The sequence below is a fragment of the Haliaeetus albicilla genome, chromosome 24, assembly GCF_947461875.1.
Source record: "Haliaeetus albicilla chromosome 24, bHalAlb1.1, whole genome shotgun sequence".
NCBI classification, from domain to species: domain Eukaryota; kingdom Metazoa; phylum Chordata; class Aves; order Accipitriformes; family Accipitridae; genus Haliaeetus; species Haliaeetus albicilla.
This window is the reverse complement of record NC_091506.1, coordinates 14,179,480-14,201,249: the sequence shown is the minus strand read 5'-3', so window position 1 is coordinate 14,201,249 and position 21,770 is coordinate 14,179,480. Positions and strand designations below refer to the sequence as shown.

General features: G+C 61.4%; 1 protein-coding gene across 5 annotated transcripts in view; it reads left to right on the top strand.

Moving 5' to 3' along the window:
- The first annotated feature begins 1,908 nt into the window (after positions 1-1,908).
- Positions 1,909-21,770, top strand: part of CELSR3 (cadherin EGF LAG seven-pass G-type receptor 3) — a 34,201-nt gene continuing 14,339 nt past the window's right edge. Inside the window, exons 1-17 of one of the 5 annotated variants that reach the window (XR_011329690.1) lie at positions 1,909-5,133; positions 12,672-13,304; positions 14,945-15,167; positions 15,626-15,741; positions 16,609-16,697; positions 17,121-17,278; positions 17,490-17,653; positions 17,869-17,994; positions 18,169-18,338; positions 18,577-18,762; positions 18,910-19,020; positions 19,289-19,457; positions 19,704-19,845; positions 20,037-20,157; positions 20,478-20,661; positions 20,755-20,856; positions 21,490-21,504. Coding sequence is in view for 4 of the 5 variants with exons in the window: in XM_069812202.1 (XP_069668303.1) it covers positions 2,001-5,133; positions 12,672-13,304; positions 14,945-15,167; positions 15,626-15,741; positions 16,609-16,697; positions 17,121-17,278; positions 17,490-17,653; positions 17,869-17,994; positions 18,169-18,338; positions 18,577-18,762; positions 18,910-19,020; positions 19,289-19,457; positions 19,704-19,845; positions 20,037-20,157; positions 20,478-20,661; positions 20,755-20,856; positions 21,490-21,504 (5,842 nt within the window). In the remaining variant the exon portion in view is untranslated. The remainder of the gene's footprint in view (positions 5,134-12,671; positions 13,305-14,944; positions 15,168-15,625; positions 15,742-16,608; positions 16,698-17,120; positions 17,279-17,489; positions 17,654-17,868; positions 17,995-18,168; positions 18,339-18,576; positions 18,763-18,909; positions 19,021-19,288; positions 19,458-19,703; positions 19,846-20,036; positions 20,158-20,477; positions 20,662-20,754; positions 20,857-21,489; positions 21,505-21,770) is intronic. The other 4 variants (XM_069812202.1, XM_069812203.1, XM_069812204.1 and 1 more) reach the window with 4 other exon arrangements.

Sequence of the window (21,770 nt, the reverse complement as noted above, 5' to 3'; positions counted from 1 at the left end):
TAACTCGTGTCTTTTGGGGAGCTATGTAGGGGCTGCACAAGGGGTGCCAGCAGTGCCCAGACTGGCTGCAGTGTTGGCACGGAGGTCCCCCTGCTCCTCAGCCTACCCACCCTTAACTGCAGCCCATCCAGCACAGTGGCACGGGGGGCTCCCCTCGGAGCTGGGATGTGCATGGAGGCACTGTGTGTCCTGTGTACTTCCTGCCCTTCCCTACCCCATCCTAATTCTACCCATCTCCCACATTTACTCTATTTTTTCCCCAGCATGGCTCTTCTCTTCCCTAGCACACGCCTCAGCCACCGTGGCTCGGGCTCCCCTCTTCTTCAACAGGATGCGGCCAAGGATGTTTCTCCCGCCGCGGCGCACTGAACACTAATGAGGACGTAAACCCCTGTTATTCCTAAACCTATTACAAGCTTCAGTGGATTAGGCTGCAATATTAGTTGATTGAGATCAAACCAACAGCTAAGTTACAAGGCTGATATGCTAATGAACCATCCGATGCAAGGGCCCCAAACTGAATTTTCCTTCTCCCATGTTGATGCCCCACCTGGTGGGTGGGGGTGGCCGAGGTCTGCATCGGGGACAGGAGCGGGCCAGCTAAATCCCTGCCACGCGGTGGCGGAGCCGAGCGGCAGGGGCTGTGACACCCTGGGCACAGCCTGGGAGAGCTACCGCCCTGCGGTGCAGGACAAGGGGAAGCCCTTTCTCATGCACGCGGTAAAAAAACCCCATCCCTGAAGATGCCAAACTTGGTGCTGCTTGCAGATGGACATGGACGGGCAGAGGGAGCCGTTAGGGCTGCAAAGCATCGGCAGTGCCTCCTGCCAAAAGACCGGCATTTTCCTGCCTCGCCCCTTCTGCTAGCGGCAGGGCGGCTAACCCCAGTGTCTCTTCTCAGCACCTGGGGGAAGCAGCCTGGCCCTGGGGATGCCAGCAGGGGCACGAGGACCATGCTTGTCGCCCGGTGCGCTGGCAGCGCCGCAGCAGCGGCGGGGTGGGCGTCAGCGGAGGTGTGCGCTGAGGGTCGTCGTCCGTGGGCCTCGGGCCCCCCACCTGACGAGCTCCACTTTCGGCTGGGAGGCTCCGAGCCCTCCTGCTTGGGGTGCAGGCAAGCATCCCCACAGCACTAACAGGACTAGGGGATGGCTGGGATGCAGCCCCTCATCGCATCCCAGTGGCCAAGCACCGGCCCACACCAGGGCGAGGGGAGGCCGAGCCGTACCACCGTCAGCCATCACTGGATCTGGCACGGCGGGGCTCTGCGCGCCTGGAGGGGCAGCCACGGGTGGGTGGCCGTGAGCCGGCCGGAGGAGGCGTGTTGTGCCGGCGGGCAGCTTGCCCGCCGCCCTTGCGACGCTGGCCGGCCTGCCCTGCCCGGCAGCGGCCGTGCCTCCCGTGAGGGCTGACGCGCTTGTGCGCGATGGCCGGCGGGTCTCCCTTGAGGGCGGGCACACCTCGCACCAGGGCAGGTGTGCCGCGCATGGTGGCGGCAAGCCCAGACAGTGCCTGGCACGGCTGGCACCCGGGGACACGTCCCTCACACGAGGGGACACGTTCCTCATACGGGGGGGCACGTCCCTCACACGGGGGGGACACGTCGCTCGCGCGCTGCCCGTGCCCCCTCTCCCCGGGGCTCCCCCTCCGCGCTGCGCAGAGGAGCCCGGCCGGCGGCCCCGGGGAGGACGACGGCCCCGCCGCCGCAGGGCGGAGGAGCGGGGCGGCCGGCGCCTACCCGCCCGCTCTCCCTCCTTCCCTCCCTCCCTCAAGATGGCGGCGCCGGGGCGGGCGGGGGCGCGTAGCGGGGGCGGGGCGGGCCGGGGCGGGGCGGCGGGAGCCATGTTGGGGCTGCGGGAGGAGCCGCCGCCGCCGCCACCCCCGGCAGCAGCGGCAGCGGCGCGGCGCAGCGGGGCGGGGGGCGGCCATCGCCGCCGCTAGGCGGGGGCGGCGCCGAGCCCAGCCGCCGTGCGCCCGGGCCGGGCGGCGGCCGCCGAGGCACCATGGCGGCGGAGGAGCCGGTGGCCGCCCCGAGCCGCCGCCGCCGCTGCTGCCGCCGCCGCCATCGGGGGCCGCCGCCGCCGCCGCTGCTGCTGCCGCTGCTGCTGATGCTCCCTTTGTTCCCCCCCGGGCTGGGGGCCGCCGCGCCGCCGGGCTGGGGGCCGCCGGCCCGCGGAGGCTGCCCCGCCGCCGTGCCGTGCTGGGCGGCGGCGGCGGCGGCGGCTCCCCCGGGGCTGGCCGCGGCGCCGCGCCGCCGGTCCCCGTCGCGCTGCCCGCCCCGCGCCGCCCCGCCGCGCCCGCTCCCCTTCCCGTCTCCGTCGCCGTCCCCGGGGCGGCGGGGTCGGCGCGCAGCCCCCAACCGCCACCCGCTGTTCCCCCAGTATAACTACCAGGCGGAGGTGGCGGAGAACCAGCCGGCGGGGACGGCGGTGGTGGCGGTGGCGGCCCAGGACCCCGACGGGGGCGAGGCGGGGCGGCTGGTGTACTCCATGGACGCCCTGATGAACAGCCGCTCGCGGGAGCTCTTCAGCATCGACCCGCGGGCCGGGCTCATCACCACCACGCAGGCCCTCGACCGCGAGAGCATGGAGCTGCACTACTTCCGCGTGACGGCCGCCGACCACGGGGCGCCCCGGCTCTCGGCCACCACCATGGTGGCCATCGCCGTGGCCGACCGCAACGACCACGACCCCGTCTTCGAGCAGGGCGAGTACCGGGAGACCATCCGGGAGAACGTGGAGGAGGGGTACCCCATCCTGCAGCTGCGGGCCACCGACGTCGACTCCCCGCCCAACGCCAACATCCGATACCGCTTCGTCAACGAGCGGGCCGCCCACGCCGTCTTCGAGATCGACCCCCGCTCCGGCCTCATCACCACCAGCGGGCCGGTGGACAGGGAGAAGATGGAGAGGTACTCCTTGGTGGTGGAGGCCAACGACCAGGGGAGGGAGCCGGGGCCCCGCTCCGCCACAGTCAAGGTCTACATCACGGTCCTTGACGAGAACGACAACACCCCTCAGTTCAGCGAGAAGCGCTACATCGTCCAGGTGAGGGAGGACATACGGCCCCACACCGAGATCCTGCGCGTCACTGCCACGGACCTGGACAAGGACAACAATGCGCTGGTCCACTACAACATCATCAGCGGGAACAGCCGGGGACAGTTCTCCATCGACAGCATCACTGGGGAGATACAGGTGGTGGCCCCGCTGGATTTTGAGGTGGAGCGGGAGTACGCCTTGAGGATCCGGGCTCAGGACGCCGGGCGCCCTCCCCTCTCCAACAACACCGGCATGGCCAGCATCCAGGTGGTGGACATCAACGACCATGCCCCCATCTTTGTCAGCACCCCTTTCCAAATCTCCGTCCTGGAGAACGCTCCCCTTGGCCACTCCGTCATCCACATCCAGGCCGTGGACGCGGACTACGGTGAGAACTCGCGCCTGGAGTACAAACTGACGGGGGTCTCGGCCGACACGCCCTTCGTGGTGAACAGTGCCACGGGGTGGATCACGGTCAGCGGGCCCTTGGACCGGGAGTCAGTTGAGCACTATTTTTTTGGGGTAGAGGCTCGGGACCACGGCTCTCCATCTTTATCCGCCTCCGCCAGTGTCACCATCACTGTCATGGATGTCAATGACAACCGTCCTGAGTTTACCCAGAAGGAGTACTTCATCCGCCTGAACGAGGACGCGGCCGTAGGGACCAGCGTCCTCAGCGTCACAGCGATCGACCGGGATGTGAACAGTGCCATCACCTACCAGATCACGGGAGGCAACACACGGAACCGCTTCTCCATCAGCACGCAAGGCGGGATGGGTCTCATCACTCTGTCTCTGCCGCTGGACTACAAACAGGAGAGGCGCTACGTGCTCACCGTGACGGCCTCTGATCGCACCCTGCGTGACAACTGCCACGTTCACATTAACATCACAGATGCCAACACACACCGGCCCGTGTTCCAGAGTGCTCACTACTCTGTGAGCATCAACGAGGACCGGCCTGTGGGCAGCACCGTAGTGGTGATCAGCGCCACGGACGATGATGTGGGGGAAAACGCCCGCATCACATACTATCTAGAAGACAACGTCCCTCAGTTTCGCATTGATCCAGACTCCGGGGCCATCACTCTCCAGGCAGAACTGGACTATGAGGACCAGGTCACGTACACGTTGGCTATCACTGCCAAGGACAACGGGATCCCCCAGAAAGCAGACACCACCTATGTTGAAATCATGGTGAATGACGTTAATGACAATGCCCCCCAGTTTGTCAGCCCTCATTACCAGGGCATGATCTCTGAGGACGCACCTCCCTTCACCAGCGTGCTCCAGATCTCTGCCACCGACCGGGATGCCCACACCAACGGGCGAGTGCAGTACACCTTCCAGAACGGGGAGGATGGGGATGGAGACTTCACCATAGAGCCCACCTCGGGGATCATTCGCACTGTCCGCAGGCTGGACCGTGAGAACGTTCCTGTCTACGAGCTGACTGCGTACGCTGTGGACAGGGGCATCCCTCCTCAGCGAACTCCTGTCCATATCCAGGTTACCATTCAGGATGTGAATGACAACGCCCCTGTCTTTCCTGCTGAAGAATTTGAGGTCTTGGTGAAGGAGAACAGCATCGTAGGCTCCGTTGTGGCCCAAATCACAGCCATCGACCCGGATGAGGGACCCAATGCCCAGATCATGTACCAAATTGTGGAAGGCAACATCCCCGAGATATTCCAGATGGACATCTTTTCTGGAGAGCTCACAGCCTTGATAGACCTGGATTATGAGACAAAACCCGAGTACGTGATTGTAGTGCAGGCCACCTCTGCCCCTCTGGTCAGCAGAGCCACAGTCCACATCAAACTTATTGACCAGAATGACAACAGCCCTGTTCTGAAGAACTTCCAGATCCTGTTCAATAACTATGTGTCCAATAAGTCCAACACCTTCCCCTCGGGGGTCATAGGGAAGGTCCCAGCTTATGACCCAGATGTGTCTGACCGCCTCTTCTACACCTTTGAGCGGGGAAATGAACTGCACTTGTTGATTGTAAATCAATCGAGCGGGGAGCTGAGGTTGAGCCGTAAGTTGGACAACAACCGTCCACTCGTGGCCTCCATGCTGATGACTGTCACAGGTAGGGTGTGAAAATCATTAAACCTTTAGTGCAGTACCTTTGGGGGCGCTCTGCGTGGTCCCCCTCGGGGAGCCCATTCTGCATTGGAGGGGGCACGTTGGGGACTGGCAACAAGATTTGGATTGGGAGTCCCTTCCAGTTGGGGAGTAGTACTGGAGGGGCTGGGAAGGATGGCAGTGGGGGGGCATGCTACAGCGAAGCGCTCTGTAAGGGGGCCGAGGCCGGAGGTGGTCTGCAAGAACAAAGCATCGTTACTCAGCTGTGAGGATTGCTTGTAGCTGCTAGCGAGACACCTTTGGAGGTGCTCTCACCAGCGAGGCTGTGATGTGCGCTGTAGGGTGCTGGCCAGGCAAGCAGCTGGTTCCCGGGGTGGCCAAGCTGCCAGCCCAGGGGCTGGCACGCCGCTTCACTCCTAAGCCCAGGTGGCTTTTCTCCCTGCTGGGACCAAACGCTTCCCTGGCTGTGCTCGGGAGGGAGGGATTGAACTCGGGGCGGAGGGAGCCTTCTTAAAAATACCCATCTGCTGGTAGCAAACGGTTCAGTCTGGATTCTGGCTGTGACACCTACCGACACCTGTGCTTTGTGGTGCGGCTTCTAAAACCTGGTACCGTCTTTCTGCAGCCAACTTAGTGTTGCAGGGGACAGCTGTGACAAACCTCAGAGCGCGGTGCTTAAAACTCTCGCATCGTGTGTTGCCAGAGTATCCAAATGCGGATGCTAGCGGTAGCTGCCGGGGTGGCTTTGGGGAGTGTTGGGGTCCCCTCCAGCCCAGCTGAGGGCAGGGCAAAGATGGACCTAGCGGCTTGTCTGTGAGAAAGCAGGGTTTGGACCTGGAGATCCCTGCCGCCTGAGCTTTGCCTTCACCATCAGCCTTTCTTTGCTTGCGGATGTGTGATCTGAAATGGAGGCATCCGTCCATCGCTGAACCGAGGAGCGGCTTCGGGGGAGGGAGGGCAAGAGCCCTCTTTGGAGGGGCCAAGCGCCGAATTACCAAGAGTGCCTGGGGAGCTGTACATTAAATCGTGATGCTCCCCTGACCCTCGGCTACAGCTGCCCTCCCTTTTTACTTCTCTCTGTCCAGCTTATTCAGTGAGAGGAGGATTTCTTTCAAAGATGGAGCGAGGGCTTTAAGAGGAGACCTGTTCAAGGCAATCCTGCATGGCCAGCACCAGCCCGTCAGTGGATTGGGGCTCTTTGGGGGTTAATTGTAACCAGAGGGCTGGCTGAGAGCAGTGCAGGCACACACATGCCCATTGCTGGAGATGGGGGTGGTTTTGACCTTTCCAGCTTCTGCCCGAGTGTGTTTATGCAAGCCCTGCCTCCTCACACACTTAACCCTGCACAAAGGCAGGAGACAATCACGTCCCGAAGTCCTGCATCGAGCCGCCTCGCGGCGAGGGGGCCCTTGCAATTGGAGTGTCGTCATCTTCCAGCGGGAAGGGAGACTGGGAGAGGTGCGCTCACGAAGGAGGGGAGAAGATGGAAGGGGAAGAGCCATACCGGGGAGGGAAGCGAGACACTAGAAAACGGGCCTTTTGTTGGCTTTGATACTGGCTGTGGAGGTGGAGGTCTGGTTTGGTTTTTCCATCTTTATTGTTTGAAGCCCCCCGCCCAGCTGGCAGCTCCGTCGGCCCCATGCTGTCGCTGTGTGCAGGGGGAGGGTGGGCAGGTGGGTTTGCAGAGCTGGCGGCCAGGACATTCAGACCTGGCTGCATTGTTTGCCCGGGTGCAGTGCCGCGCTGGAGCGCCTTCCTCCTGCAGGAAGGCAACAATAGCACCTAGGTGGGTGCCCCGAGGGTCAACATCCAAGGAGAGAGCAGCTTCCCTGCCTGCCTGTGAGCTTTATGGTCCCTTTGAGCGAGGCTGGATCCCCCTAAAACACAGGGTGAGGGGCTCTTCTGCCTGCCTGTGAGCTGCGTGTGTTCTCAGCTCAGCCCCTTGTAGGAGGCAGGGAAGACTTGGGCCATCACAAACCAGTGCCTTTCCGGGGGGACTGACGGCCTCAAAACTGACCCCAGCTCCTCGCAGACAATGTGGGCACCTATGGCTGCTAAAAACTGCTCTTGGCCACCGAGGATGCAAGACAGTGGGGCGGTAGGGCTGTGTCCATGGCCAGCAGCACAGTGCGAAATCAGGGCGTTGTAGGAGACTGATGTCATGTTGACTTTAAACCATTCCAGACTGGTTTCACTGGGCCAGGCTGCTGGGCTGGTGGCGAGGGTGGAGGCTCAGCCGCACTCAGCTGTGGCTGCTGCGTTACCCTTGTTCCTCTCGAGCAATTTGTACACAGCTCCCCTCAGCCTGCAGCCCAGGAGCTTGGCCTGGTGAGGGGACCCATTTGTCCAAGATATCTCACCTAAAATCCCAGCCTCGCAGGGAGGACCTCCCTAGGGCACATTTGTCCTGACTCCTATGTCTGAACACACCAGAGCCATCTTTTCAAGCCAGGTAACGGTCCCAGGGCTGCCCTGGCCTTTCAGACCTGGCATGCCTCTCCTTTCTTGAGGAGCCCACTCTCAGGAGCTTCCTCCCCTGTTAGTCCATCGCAACTGGAGGTGCTGACCACAAAGTTAGGGTGGGAGACAAGGATTTCTGTTCCTGCTTAGGGCATGGTTTTGGAGTCGTCTTGGTTATTATATTTTAGTTCCTGTCTTTAGAGCTACCGGGAGAGTGACATTCATACTCTGTGCTGGGTGAGGGGAGTCTGATTTACTTCTGAGATCTCTTAACTTGTCAAGTATCATCAAAATCTTGAGATGTCTGCCAAAGCCCTTCAGAGGTGGTGAGGAATGTTCACCTTACCTGTGCCTCTGGCAGCACAGGGGGACAGGAGAGATGGGCTCTTGCCCTGGCAGACCCAGGAGACCCTTGGGCAGCAGTCAGCAGTCCTGCTCCCCCCCCCAAGAGGTTTCCAGCGCAGGCCTGGAGCTCCATTCCCAGGCTGACAGCGTAGCTCCCCGGGAGGAATCTGCTGCCCATCATGCTCTCCGGCTGGAGCTCCTCTTTCTGTAGCTTCGCTGCTTTTGAAGCTGGTAATTGTCAGTCCTGGAAGTGCAAACACAGTGACCTGGTGCTGCCCAGCACAGGGGTTAGAGCCGCTCACATCCCTTCTCCCTGTTCCTTTCCCTGTAGGCATGTTTCTGGGGCTCCTCGTTCTGCTGCATGAATATTCACCAGGCACCAGCTCTCCAGCCACAGGATTTAATCAGAAAGGCTGAGCATTCGTGATTAAAATGCCTCCCGGGGGGGTCAGTGCCTCCAGCCAGCTTTGGGCTTTCCTTTGGTAGCTTTTTTTTTTTTTTCCCCACCCTGTTTGCAGCAGGTCATTCTCTTAACCATCTGCTTCCCCTTGCATGGAGCCGAGGGGGGAGGCAGCCCTGGCTGTAATGCTGAGGTGGGACAGTGTATTATGGGGGACCTTATTGAGGAGGGCTGTGGGGCCAGGGCTGGGCTCCACATTGCTGTGGGGAACTGGGAAAGGGGCACCTGGGCTTTCCTGCCGTGGGCTGGGCAATGCTAAAGGCGTCAGGCACCCTGCAGCCCACCTTATTACCCGGCCACAGCGTCCTTGCTCCTGAGAGGCATTGCTGGCCTCCAGTCTGCCCCAGGACTCAGCATCACATCAGCCAAGGCCTAACAACAGCCATAAATTAGGCAGATGTCTGCCTGCCTATTGCTGGGCACTGAGCAGCCCTTGGGGAGAGCGAGAGCTGTCCTCTGGGCCTCATGGCTGCTTCCGGGTGAACCATGAGCCGGAGAGGGGGAGGCAGCTGGGCTCAAACCGAGCTCGTACTTGCCTTGGTCAGAGAGGCAAACTGCGAGGAGGGGACAAAGGGAGAGGAGAGGGAGCGGGGACACGGCGCAGCTTCCCGCTGAGAAGGGAGCTGGTGTCAAAGCGGTGGCATCCCGGGGTGCTGCCTCAGCGGGTGGTCCCTCAGGGAGGGATGCCAGGTTGCTGGTGGCTTGGGAGGCATCTTATGCCAAGTACGGCTGAGCCAGGATTGTGGCTTTTTGCTCGCTCCTGCCTCCCCAGGGCTGGGTGATCTCTGCAGCCCATGAGCCTCTTGCAGAGAAAAGATGCCTTGGGGGACGCAGGTGACGATGCCAGTTCCTTGCGTCGAGCCCAGACAGGTCTAAATCCCCTGGCACATCCAGCCAGGTGCTGGACAGAGCTGTTTGGTAACCACTGCTCATGCTGCCCTCCATGTCGGAGCCAGCAGGTTGTCATACAGAGGGGTGGTTTCTCACCTGGCTTCCATGCGGGGTGGGAGCAGTTTGATTTCAGAGAGAAGCAACCCCCCTTACTCCAGGAGATTAGCTCCTGGGTGACTGTACTGGCACTGCTGCCTCCCCAGCCCGGTGCGAGCCTTATCTCCAGAGCACCAGCCCCGGTGCGCAGGCTGGTGCTTGCGCGGGAATTTGCAGGGTCGCCAGAAAGCTTTCACCTTCTGAAGAGTAGAAGAGAGAGAGGGGAAAAAAGGGAGGCATTTTAATCTTTAAATCCTCCTGCACTGCAAACTTCAAACGGGGCTGGGGGAAATCAAAAGGCTTTGCAGCGCAGCAGCCATGGGAAGAGAGGAACAGTAAAGGTAGCTTTGCACATGAGGCTTGGAGCTGGGGCATGGGTAGGGGATGGGGGGCTGGCATTTACACCCCTGGTCCTTGTCGGGGCTGGGGCTGACCAGGGTGCCTGGAACCCTGCTGCCCCTCATGCCACCTTGCACTGGGTTGCAGGAGATGAAGCAGTGCTGAGCAGGGTCTGGCTGGGTTTGCCAGGCTTGTTTCGCAAGTGGCCTCAGCATAGGCTGGCCAGGGCTGCCTGGTGGCAACGGTACAGTCTGTTAGTCAGTCCTGCGTGCTCTGGTAGCCAACGCTCATTTGAGCAGCTGCCCAGGTTACATCTGTGTGCGGGAGATGTGCCATGCAATTATGTGCCATTTGGAAGGGCGGGCAGGGGAGGCGCAGTGGCACAGGGCTGTGCTGCACCTTCGCATGGCTGAGGACAGGATCACCTTGAAGATTGTGCATCCCCTCCCTGCTCTGAACAGCACAGGGTGGTGTCACACTTGTGTCTCCCAGGCCGGGAGAGGGGCAGAGATTAGAGTGTGTGAGTGAACGAGCAGCTTTCCTGTGTTCATACCAGTCATGCACTGTGGTCCCTCCGAGGCCACTGCGGGCTAGACTGGACCGTGGCACCTTTGAAAGGTGCAAGGTCCTTCTAACAGGGTGGTCACACCAGTGTGCTTGGTTATAACACACATGGCTGCCCTCTGGACTGTGAACAGCCAGAACTGCTGAGGGCTCGTCCTTCAGCTTTCTGGCTGCGAGCTGAAGGGACAGAGCCTGAGCAGCCCAGCCTTGGGTGCCTGGTTTACCCATACCAGTGTGTGCTGGGGGACGGGTGAGGGCTGGGGTGAGGCAGATTGGGGGCTGCCCTCTGTGATGCTGTGGGCATCTTTGCTTTAGCCGCTCTTCCCTTGAAGTGAGATCCACCTTCCCGTCTACCTTTTCACAAGCCCATCTCCCATGTCAGCATTTAAACTGGGGCCCAGAGTGTTCAACCTGACATGGATGCCCAGGAGAGGATGCATGAGGCTGTCTCTGTGGAGCTGATTTACCTGCCAGGATGCTATTTACCGGCCAGCGGTCAGCATGGCAGATGGGGAAAGGGAAGCATCCCAGAAAACTCCTCGCCTGTCGTTCGGGTGGCCTTGCCTGCAGACAGGCACAAGCAGGCAAACCCAGTATACCCGGGGAAGGGGGTGGCTTGCATTTGCCACTTATTGGTCACATGTAGGGGATGTTACAGCAAGGCTTGGTACCCAGGAATAGTCCTGGGAGTCACCGTCGAGATGTGCTGATGTAAATGTTGTCTTGGTATGATGATGAGAGCCAGGTTTCCAAGAAAATGTTGGGGTTTGGGGCTCTTGGGTAGATGTGGGGTGAGAGATGGGAACAGCAGGCAACAGCTGTGTGCTGCCAACACCTGTGGGGCACCAGTGTTGGGGTGCTGGCAATGGGCTGGAAGGCAGATTGTCCCATTTCACCAGGAGCGGCGAGGTTCTTGATGAGCCTCATGGAGCGTTTCTGGGGCCACAGAGGTTGGCGCGGTCCTTGCTTCGCTGTGCTGAAGGCTGGCTTTGCCTGCTGGAGCCTGTGCTGGGAGCGGAGGTGTCCTGGAGCAGCAGGCAGGCTTCTCCCTCCGGGTGCCCAAGCCAAAGAGGCTAGCAAAGGTGCCTGGGGTGGCCTGAGGGAGGGGGACATTGGCAGGCTGCTTTGTGGGATACCTACTGGCAAAGCCACTGACTGGCGTCATGTGGAAAGGAGAGTTAACGGCTGAAAAATAAAACCACTGCCCAAACTTCTGCCTGGGCAGACAGGGGGAAGAGCGACAGCCCCAGCAAAGCGGGGTGGGCTGGTGCAATTGTGCTCTGGAAGGGACCGATGGGGGTTTTATCTAAGCAAGGTATGGGGCTTGCTGCCTGGCAGGTCCCCAGCTGGGGTAATTACAGTCTGTCTTGCTGGGAGGGGTGCTCTGTGCCTGCCTGTGATTGTAGCAGGGTGTCCTGGAGGAATTAGGAACATGGTCACATCTGTCTGTCTGTCCAGCGCCCATCTTGGCCAGTATTTCCTAATTTTCAGCAGGATATGACCCTCCAAGGTAGCAGGATCTGTTGGCTTTCTGGGAGCTGGGTAGGTGGGGTGAGGCAGGGGGCCTCAAATCTCATAGCTGCTGGGGTGGGTGCTGTGGTAGGAGCTGCGCCATTGCCAGTCCAGGTTGGTGCTGCGCTGCCTGCACCCCTGCAGCCTGAGCTGCTGGCACGTGAGTGTGCCTAACGTGGGGGTGAGATGCTGCTAACGGCCAGGGTCCTGGGAGAGCGTAGGCGGGCACGCTCCTGTGTTCATGCCCGGGAGATCACTCGTGTGGTGCAGGGTCCCAAGAGGAGGGAGTTTGTTTCCAAGGAAAATAAAGATTAAAGAGAATTAAACAAACCGGAGATGGGCTGAGGGAGGAAGAGATGCAGAGCAGATAAGAAGGGGGGAAGCAGGGAGAATGGCACAAAAGCCTTGGAGACCCTTAAGGAGAGAGGAAGGAAACAGTAGGAGGAGAGCGCAGGGAAAGGCAGCGTGGGGGAGGCAGACAGGGCACAGTGGGGAAGCAAAACACCCCGGGCCTTGGCATCGGCTCCTGTGTTTGCCCAACCTCCTGCTGGGACTTCCTTCTGCCCGAATCTCACCAGCATCTTTGTTACTGAGAGCTCAGTTTACTGCCGAGATCCGGGACAAGGAGGAAACCTGAGAGTTATCTCAGTGGAGAGCCTGAGGATAAGGAGAAGGTGCAGCTGCACCGATGCTCCCCCTCCAGCCCAGGTGGCACCCTGCTAGCCCCCGGGGCTGTGGCTCCAATTTTCCTTAGCTAAGGACTTGGGCCTTTTGGGGGCTGCACTGGGGTGCAGGGCTCTGCCCTGGGGTGGGAAGGAGGAGACCCTCCAAGCAGCAGGCAAAGACCTGCAGCGTCTCCCTGTTCCCTCCCGCAGATGGGATCCACAGCGTGACGGCCCAGTGCGTCCTGCGGGTGATCATCATCACGGAGGACATGTTGGCCAACAGCATCACGGTGCGGCTGGAGAACATGTGGCAGGAGCGCTTCCTCTCCCCGCTGCTGTCCACGTTCCTGGAAGGGGTGGCCACCGTGCTCGCGACGCCCAAGGAGGACATCTTCATCTTCAACATCCAGAACGACACGGACGTGGGCGGCATGGTGCTCAACGTCAGCTTCTCGGCCCTGGCGCCGCGGGGTGGGCGCTACTTCAGCTCGGAGGAGCTGCAGGAGCAGCTGTACATGAAGCGCATGGCACTGACGGGCGCCTCCATGCTGGAGGTGCTGCCCTTTGACGACAACGTCTGCCTGCGGGAGCCCTGCCAGAACTACATGAAGTGCATCTCCGTCCTCAAGTTCGACAGCTCAGCCCCCTTCATCGCCTCCCCCTCTACACTCTTCCGGCCCATCCACCCCATCACTGGCCTGCGGTGCCGCTGCCCGCAGGGTTTCACCGGGGACTACTGCGAAACGGAGATCAACCTCTGCTACTCCAACCCCTGCCTGAATGGCGGGATCTGCACCCGCAAGGAGGGGGGATATACATGCGTTTGTCGCCAGCACTTCAGTGGTGAGTGCCCGGGTCTGGGGGCCACGGGAGGATGGGTGAGCGGGTCCCTTGGCATTGCTGGCACCATGGTGGGGTCCTCTTCCCAGCAGGACGGCAGGTGTCAGAGCCCCTCTCTGCCCGCAGAGGTCTGGCTCTGCTCCCGCCTCTCCGTGTTTCCATGGTGCTGGATGTGCAGGGCTGAGGTTGCCATAGAAATCTGTCTTGTAGGGAGGTGGCATGGAGGGCTCTTGGGCACCCTGGCCACCACCTCCCAGCTTTTTTCACAGAGCAGGGGGACCAAGCTGGACCGTGCCAAGCTGGGGCACAGGAGGCTCCTCGGCTCTGCCCCTGTCAGTGGGGCAATGGGCTCTGGGACCATTGGAGGTACTGGTTTCAGCTTGTGCCAGTCTTCAGCTGGTCTGGCAGAGGTCTGGAACCCACGCTGGCCCCGTGTGTGGTGGGTGAGCTGCTGAGCACCCAAAACAGAAGGGGAGGCTGGGCCTAGCTGCCCCAACAGGCAGGATCCGATCCAGGCAGATCTGGTCCTAGCCGTGAGGGGAATCCTTGCGTCGGCCAGTGTCTTGTTGCCACAAGTCCCCAACAGGCTGTGGAGACCCATGCCTGGCCACTGGCAACCTGGGCATGAGGGAAGGTGGCCTGTGGCTACTGGGAAGGGAGCCTCTGCCTTGCCCTCCCTGCCGGAAGGGAGCGCGGCAGCAGATGGCTGCCTTGGAGCCACTCTCCTGTTGGTGGCTCCTGGTGAGATAAGCAGAGTCAGTGGTAATTAACCCCCAGCATTTGAAGCGTGAACAGCCATTAGCAGGAGGGTTAATGAGCTCGTTTCCCTGTCACTTCATGCTGTCTTCTCATCCTCCTTGCGTGCCATGGAGCAAGTAATGGGAGCAGGGCCCGGGGCGTAGGACGGCAGCTGAGTGGTTCCCTGCGTGCTGCGAGAACAGCACGGGAAAAGGGGCTGGCCAGACCCCCTGCACTGCACTGCACTGCACTGCTGAGCTGGCTTGGGGCATCCCCGTTACTGGTGCCAGCAAGGTGCAAGCCCTCATCTGGCTGGTTTCCACTTGGGTTTTGCTCCTATGTCAGAGCCTGCACGCAGGGTTAGGAAGCTCCTGGTGCTGTTATGAGACTTTCATAGCTATTGGCAGGGGAGCTCAGTGGTGCTGGGCTGTCCCCATACCCCAGAGCCAGGACTGTGATGCCCGTCCCAGGCCTGTGTGGTGGCAGTGCCCAAGGAGGCACTCTCAGCATTGCCAGGACTTCCCTGAGCTTGTCCTTGCCTCTCCATCCTTAGGACTGTGCAGCCCAGCTGTGGCCAGTCCCCTCATGTCCCATTCCCATGCCATCCTGGGTCCAAACTTGCCCCTTCAGCCAGAGCTGGCATCCCATCCAGCCCAGTGGCTCTTGCTGCAGGGCCGGCGGTGGTAGCTAGCTTGCTGGCTGCTGTGGGGAACACCTGGGTGACACCTGGGTTGTCACAGCTTTTGCCTGCCCCCAGCTGCCCCACAAACTCCTGCCCCGTGGTTGCCCTGCCCCAAACCCAGGCTGAGGTCTGCACTTCCAGGGCAAGGAGTGGATGGGTGGCCGCTGCGTTCGTGCCCCCCGGCCGGGACGTGTCCCAAGCCTCTCATCTTGCTCCCCACCAGGCGAGAACTGCGAAGTGGACAGCCGCTCGGGGCGCTGCGTGCCTGGTGTGTGCCGCAACGGTGGCACCTGCACCAACGGCGCTGATGGGGGCTTCCACTGCCAGTGCCCGGCAGGCGGCTTCGAAACACCCTTCTGCGAGGTGTCCACGCGCTCCTTCCCACCGCGATCCTTCGTCATGTTCCGGGGCCTGCGCCAGCGCTTCCACCTCACCCTCGCCCTCTCGTGAGTCCTCTCCTTCCTCCACTGGACACCAGCATCCGCCAGTTCACCTGGCCCTGCTCTAGTGGATCTTGTGCACCCTGGGCCTGTCCAGGGCCTCGCTGATGCTCTCCAGACCCCCGTATTACCAGCCTTGCCTTGCCACGGGGCTGCCCTGGTGCCTTTAGCCAAAGGGCTCTGAATCTACACTGTCATGTCTCCCCTGGCATCAGCTCATCCCTTCCTTCAGTGCCTCTGCCCTTCCCTGCTGCCAGCTCTCTGCCTGCACGCCAGGCCCCCATGCTCCCAAAGCGTCTGCTGGATCAAGCTCTCGGCCCCTTCCCAGCTGGGCTTGCACCTGGGGCCTGGCCCAGGTCTCACCCTGTCCCTGTGCTGGGATGCTGGTGCATGCCATGGGAGAGTGGGGTTCTCCGTGTGCTCCTTGTGCCCACCCTGCCCTCCCGCTTCCTCCCTTGCCCCAGGTTCAGCACCGTGGAGCCCAGCGGCCTCCTGCTCTACAATGGGCGCCTAAACGAGAGGCACGACTTCCTGGCGGTAGAGATCATCCAGGGGCAGGTCCAGCTGAAATACTCCACAGGTAAGCTTGGCCCTGCCTGTTGCGGGATTTGTGCTGTGGGAGCTACGAGAAGGCCTGCGCTGAGCAGGGAGAGCGGGGTGCTGGCCTGGATGGAGCCTGTGCTAAGGGAGGTGGGTTTGAGAGAGGTGTTGGTGAGCGTGAGTGGATGGCACAGGAGGCAGGTGTGTGTCTCGGGACTCTCCCTAGGCTTAGGAGTGCAAGTGCAGCAGGGGTGTTGTGAGCACAAACCCTTTTGGGGTCTCCACTGCTGTTCTGCCCCGTTATGTCACCATGAGCTTCTCCTCCTGCCTTGCCATGAGCCGGTCTGGAGAGGAGGACCCTCCTGGAAGGGTGTTTGCTATCCTGTCGGTCTCATCCCTGCTGCCTTGTGCCATTGCTGTGCCCATCCTGCCTGCCCCGAGGTGTGTCAGGATGAGCTGCCAGGAGCACTGGGCCCTTGTGTTAACAACTGGGGCTTCCCTCCCGTCCTGGGTCCGGTGCTCCTCCCCTCTCCTCTGCATGCAGTGCCTGGTGGCCATCCTGCTACTGTAGCTCTGGTTGCGCTGGTCTCGTCAGGGCAAGGCTCAGCAGTGAGTGGCTGGCAAGGGCCAGATGCACGGTGCCACAGCACCCTGGCAATCCGCCTGGACAGAGGAGCCATCCCAGAGTGCTGGCGACCGGTTCTAGGGCTGCAATTCCCCCCTCCCCACTCCTGCTGCAAGGCTGCAGCAGGCAGAGGCTGGCATGCTGAGCTTGTCTCCCTGAAGCCCTTCTCCATCCCTGCACGAGGTTGTTGGCAGTGCGGTGGGCTTGGTGCCTGCAGGAGGGGCAGGTGTGTCTGAGGGCTGTCCGGCTTCCCTCAGCATGCCATCATCCCTGTCTCCGCAGGAGAGTCTAGCACGGTGGTGAGTCCCTACCTGCCGGGGGGTGTGAGTGATGGGCAGTGGCACACACTGCAGCTCCGCTACTACAACAAGGTATGTGTGCCTCAGCTGTCTCCCCGTGCGTGTGGGTGTCTCCCCGTGAGGCTTGAGCGAGCGGCTCTGGCTCTCCTGTTCTCTGGCTCTGCCCCACGGGGGAGGCTGTGGAGAGGAGGTAGAGGTAGTTTTCAGCCCTTGGGGATGGGTGCAGTGGAGCAGACAGCCAGGTGCAGGGGAGATTGACCCTCAGGACCACACTTGGAGGCTGCAGGAATGCACTCTATGCAGTGTCCTTGCCTGTGTCCATCTCTGGTGCTGCTTGCTGGGCTTGGCCGGAGATGTCCCTCCTGCCTCGCTCACACCTCCAGCAGTGCGGTGGTGCGTGGGCCATGCTCAGGCCCTTTCCTTGCTGTTGTGTGAGCCTTTGGGTGCCTGGGTCTGGGGGCACATGTGCTGCTAACGCCCTGCATTTGGTTTCAGCCCAAGGTCAGCGCCCTGGGGGTGGTGCAGGGCCCCTCCAAGGACAAGGTGGCCATCCTGACAGTGGATGAATGTGATGCCTCAGTGGCCCTGCAGTTTGGCAGTGAGATCGGGAACTACTCCTGTGCCGCAGAGGGTGTGCAGACCAGCTCGAAGAAGTGAGTTCCTTGGGGACTGCTGGGCACTGTTGCGGTGGGGAAAGGAGCAGGGCACTTGGGTCCCCTGCGGTGTCAGCCCTTCACATCTGGGACCTTGGCTGTGTCTGCCTGTCCCCAAGGATGTCTGCTTCCCAGCCCCTTGTGCTGGGGAGCAGGCTGGTTGGCCTGAGGTTGCTGTGGCTCTTAAAGCCCTGGGCTTCTGTCCTTGTAGGTCCCTGGACCTCACAGGTCCCTTGCTCCTCGGAGGGGTCCCCAACCTGCCAGAAAACTTCCCTGTCACTCACCGGGACTTTGTGGGATGCATGAGAGACCTATACATCGACAGCAAACGCATTGATCTGGCCTCCTACATCGCCAACAACGGAACTGCTGCAGGTACCAGTGCCTCTGCTCCTGCCAGCCCCTGCCCTGGGAATAGCATCTCCTGCTCATGCAGCAGCATTGCCAGGCTGTGCGGAGAGACTGAGCAGCTGGGCTTCCCCCTCTGGCAACCAGGGAAAGGGCTGGTGGGCAGTGGTGCCTCTCCATGTGGGCTGGGGGGAGGTGGTGAGCAGGTCGAGGCTGATGTGGGTGACATTGATTACCTCCAGGCTGCCATGCCAAGCACACATTCTGCGACTCCAGCCCCTGCAAGAACGGCGGCACCTGCTCTGTCAGCTGGGGGACCTACTCCTGCCTCTGTCCTGTTGGCTTCGGGGGCAAAGACTGCCGCCACGGTGAGTGAGCGGGCGCTGCTGGGTGTGGGCAGGGTGGGTACGTGCAAGACTGCGGGGGTTGCTGTGGAAGCAGAGTAAGGGGTCCGTGCGAGGTGAACTAGCTCTGTTGTCCCTGCATCCAGTGATCCCTGTGTAGTGCCCATCCCTTCTCCTCACGTCCACTTTCCTTTCCAGCCATGCACCATGCCCACTATTTCCAGGGCAACAGTGTCCTGACCTGGGACTTCAAGACAGATGTGAAGATCTCAGTGCCGTGGTACCTGGGTCTGGCGTTTCGGACACGCCAGCCAGACGGGGTGCTTCTGCAGGCCCATGCCGGCCAGTACACCACCCTGCTCTGCCAGGTAGGGCCACAGCCTCAGCTGCAGCACTGTGCCCCAGCCTCTACTGCCAGCCGCCCCAGGAGATCAGGAGAACCCTGCCCTCCATGTTGACGCCAGCCCAGGCAGAGGGTGGTTGCTGGAAGAGGTGTTTAGCAGGGCTGGGTTTCCCTCCCCATCCTCAGAGGGAGGGTAGGCTGGAGGCAGCCAGAGTTGGTGAGGCCTTTGCTCACTGCTGCCATTGCTGGTTCCCTCTCTGCAGCTGGCTGGGGGCCTGCTCTCCTTCATGGTGAGCCGGGGGTCCGGGCGCAGCACCAGCCTCCTCCTGGACCAGCTGCGGCTCAGCGATGGGAGATGGCACGACCTCCAGCTGGAGCTGCGGGACGTCCACAGTGGGCGAGACTCGCGCTATGTCATCACCCTCACCCTGGACTTTGGGCTCTACCAGGTAGGTGCTGCTTGAGAACCCGGTACCAGGACGGGAACTGTGGGGGATGCTTGGCATACATGGGCCAGGCTGGGCCCCTGCACCTTCACAGAGGACTGGGGCAGGGCTGATCCCAGTTGCCCCATGTTACTCCCTTTCCTTCTGCAGGATACGGTGGTTGTCGGAAATGAACTGCATGGCCTAAAGGTGAAACACCTGCACGTGGGGGGAGTCCTGGGCTCTGGCGAGGTGCAGAACGGGCTGAGGGGCTGCATACAGGTGAGTCGATTGCTCTGAGCCTTCCCTTTCGAGCGGGTCTGTTACATGGAGGGGTGGAAACACAGGCCTGGCAGCTGCTGCCAGTGTCCCTCCTGGTGGTGACACTCCCTCTGAGCATTCAAGGCTCTGAAGTGCTGCAGGGCAGCCATAAATCAACACAGCAGGGATGACAGTGGGTGGCTGCCCCTGGGGGTTTGTGGAGGGCAGGAGGACTGGAGCCTCATGTGCCTGTCCTAGCTTCACTGTGAATTTGTCGCCTGCATTGCAGGGTGTGCGACTGGGTGACAGCATCACTGGAACCGTGCTGCCCAAGCCCAGCCATGCCCTGCGGGTGGAGGCTGGCTGCAGCGTGCCGAGCCCCTGTGACTCCAGCCCTTGCCCGGCCAACAGCATCTGCAAGGATGAGTGGCAGAGCTACTCCTGCATCTGCCAGCCAGGTAGGGCCTGGAGCACCCTGCCACCCTTCTGCTCTCCACGTGTGTCTGTCTTCTCCTCTGCCCGTATGGCTCCTTCCTGGCCTGTGACTGCTCTCCTCTCCGTCCCTTGGGCAAGTCACATCCCTGTCAGACACATGTTAATTCTTCAGAATCCCTCCTGAGCCCCCTGAATCCACTCCTTGGTGCTCTGGCACCTCTCAAGGGGAAGGTGCTTGCTTTACATGGTGCTCTCTGTCCACACCTCAGGGTACTACGGAGGGGACTGCGTGGATGTGTGTCACCTGAACCCCTGCAAGAACAAGTCGGTGTGTCGCCGCAAGCCAGGCTCACCCCTGGGCTACGTGTGCGAGTGCGGAGGGAACTTTTTTGGGCAGTACTGCGAGCACAGGTGAGATGCGGGGCACAGGGCAGGGCCACGGCCTCCGTGCCTGGCTCTGTGCTGTCCTCTCATCTTGGCTACGTGACCAGGGACCTCTCAGTGCCACCCAGCTCCTTGGAGCTGCTGAACAGCTGGGCTGCTGGGAGGAGAAGGCCTGGGGGATTTGGTTGTTGTAACAGCAGAGGTATTTCTCTCCCTAGGATGGACCAGCAGTGTCCGAAGGGCTGGTGGGGGAACCCCACCTGCGGGCCCTGTAACTGTGATGTGAACAAGGGCTTTGACCCCGACTGCAATAAAACCAACGGGCAGTGCCACTGCAAGGTGAGGGGCAGCTGTGCCCATGGGGACGTGGCCCATGGCTTGCCTGGAGCCCTGCTCATCCTTGGTGCTGTTCCTTGTCCCCTCCAAAGGCCTGGCAGCTGCCCAGGCCTGCCTTTGTGTGCCCGCTTCTGGGCTGGATCCCCACTCAGCTCTTCTGTGCGGCCCTCCTGCCCCAGCACGGTGACAATGGGGGCAGTGGGGGTGCTTGCAAAATCAGGAGAGCCTGGCCCTTCTCTGCCCTGGCTCCAGTGGTTCCCCAAGTGCCGGCCTCAGCTGCTGTCCCGATGGGCTGTCCGATAGCTGTCCCTGTCTCCCCCCAGGACTTCCACTACCGCCCCAAAGGCAGCGACACCTGCCTGCCTTGCGACTGCTACCCCGTGGGCTCCACCTCACGCTCCTGCGACAAGGAGACAGGCCGGTGCCACTGTCGGCCCGGGGTCATCGGGCGCCAGTGCAATAGCTGCGACAGCCCTTTTGCTGAGGTGACGCCCAGTGGCTGCGAGGGTGAGTGTGGGCACGGTGGGGAACTGGTGCCATGGGGCTTGGCGTCAGTGGCCTCCCCCTGTGACCGGCCCCTTGGTGTGTGTGTCTCCACAGTGCTCTACGACAGCTGCCCCAAAAGCCTGAAGGCAGGTGTGTGGTGGCCCCAGACCAAGTTTGGCTTCTCAGCTGCAGTGCTGTGTCCCAAAGGCTCTTTGGGTGAGTGGGGGATGTGATGGGGAGGGGAGGGGGCAGCCTGGCTGTCTTCCCAGGGGCTGTAGCAGCCTCAGCAATATCACTCTGTTCTTGTGCTGTCCCAGTCCCATTTAGCTGGGCTTGAGGGCTGGGAGAAGGAAGTTGAAGGAGAAAATGCCATAGCCTGGGGGAGAGTAGAGGGGGCTGGCCACAGGGCTGGGAACAGGCTGTGGGGTCTAGGCCCATCACCCAGCCCTGGGACTGTGCTGATCCCTCGGCCTCAGTCCCCACCTTCTCCCCGGTGCTTTTTGGTTTCAGCGGGCTTGAGGCTGGGGTTAGGCCTGGCACAGCAGCTCGGTCCCCGCAGCGCCTTGCTGTGTCTCTGCCGGCCCCATCCTCGGTGTGCACTGTGAGGGGAGCAGGGCACAGTGTGCCATTAGGTGAGTGTCTCGGGTAGGAGTCAATGTCCCGAGCTGGAGGAGGCCATCCTGGGTGATGGCAAAGGAGTGAGCAGGGTGTCTGGGACTGTAGGGCAGCGCAAGCCCCAGGGGACAATACAAACCCTGTCCTTCTCCAGCCGTTCGCCCCAGGAGGAGGCAGGTTCGGCTCCTAACTGTTGTCGCTTCTCTCCCCGGTTCTTTCGCCCTCCGTGCTCAGGCTTGAGGGGTGCAGGTAAGGTTGTTCCCATCTCCTTCCCCCTGTGCTGTAAGGGCTGCGCCCCGCGGCTTTCCCTCCCTGCTTCCTGCCTGGCACCCTGCACACCCCTGCGCTTTCCCCGCTGCTTCTGGAGCTGCTGAGTGTCTTCCCAACGCTTTGCCTGGCCTCACCGCTCCTACATGCTCTTCCCTGCTCCCAGCACACTAACCAGCACAGACTTGGCTGCAGGCGCATGCAGCCCCTGCCACCCGCTGTCCTGAGCCTACAGTGTTGGCTCTGGG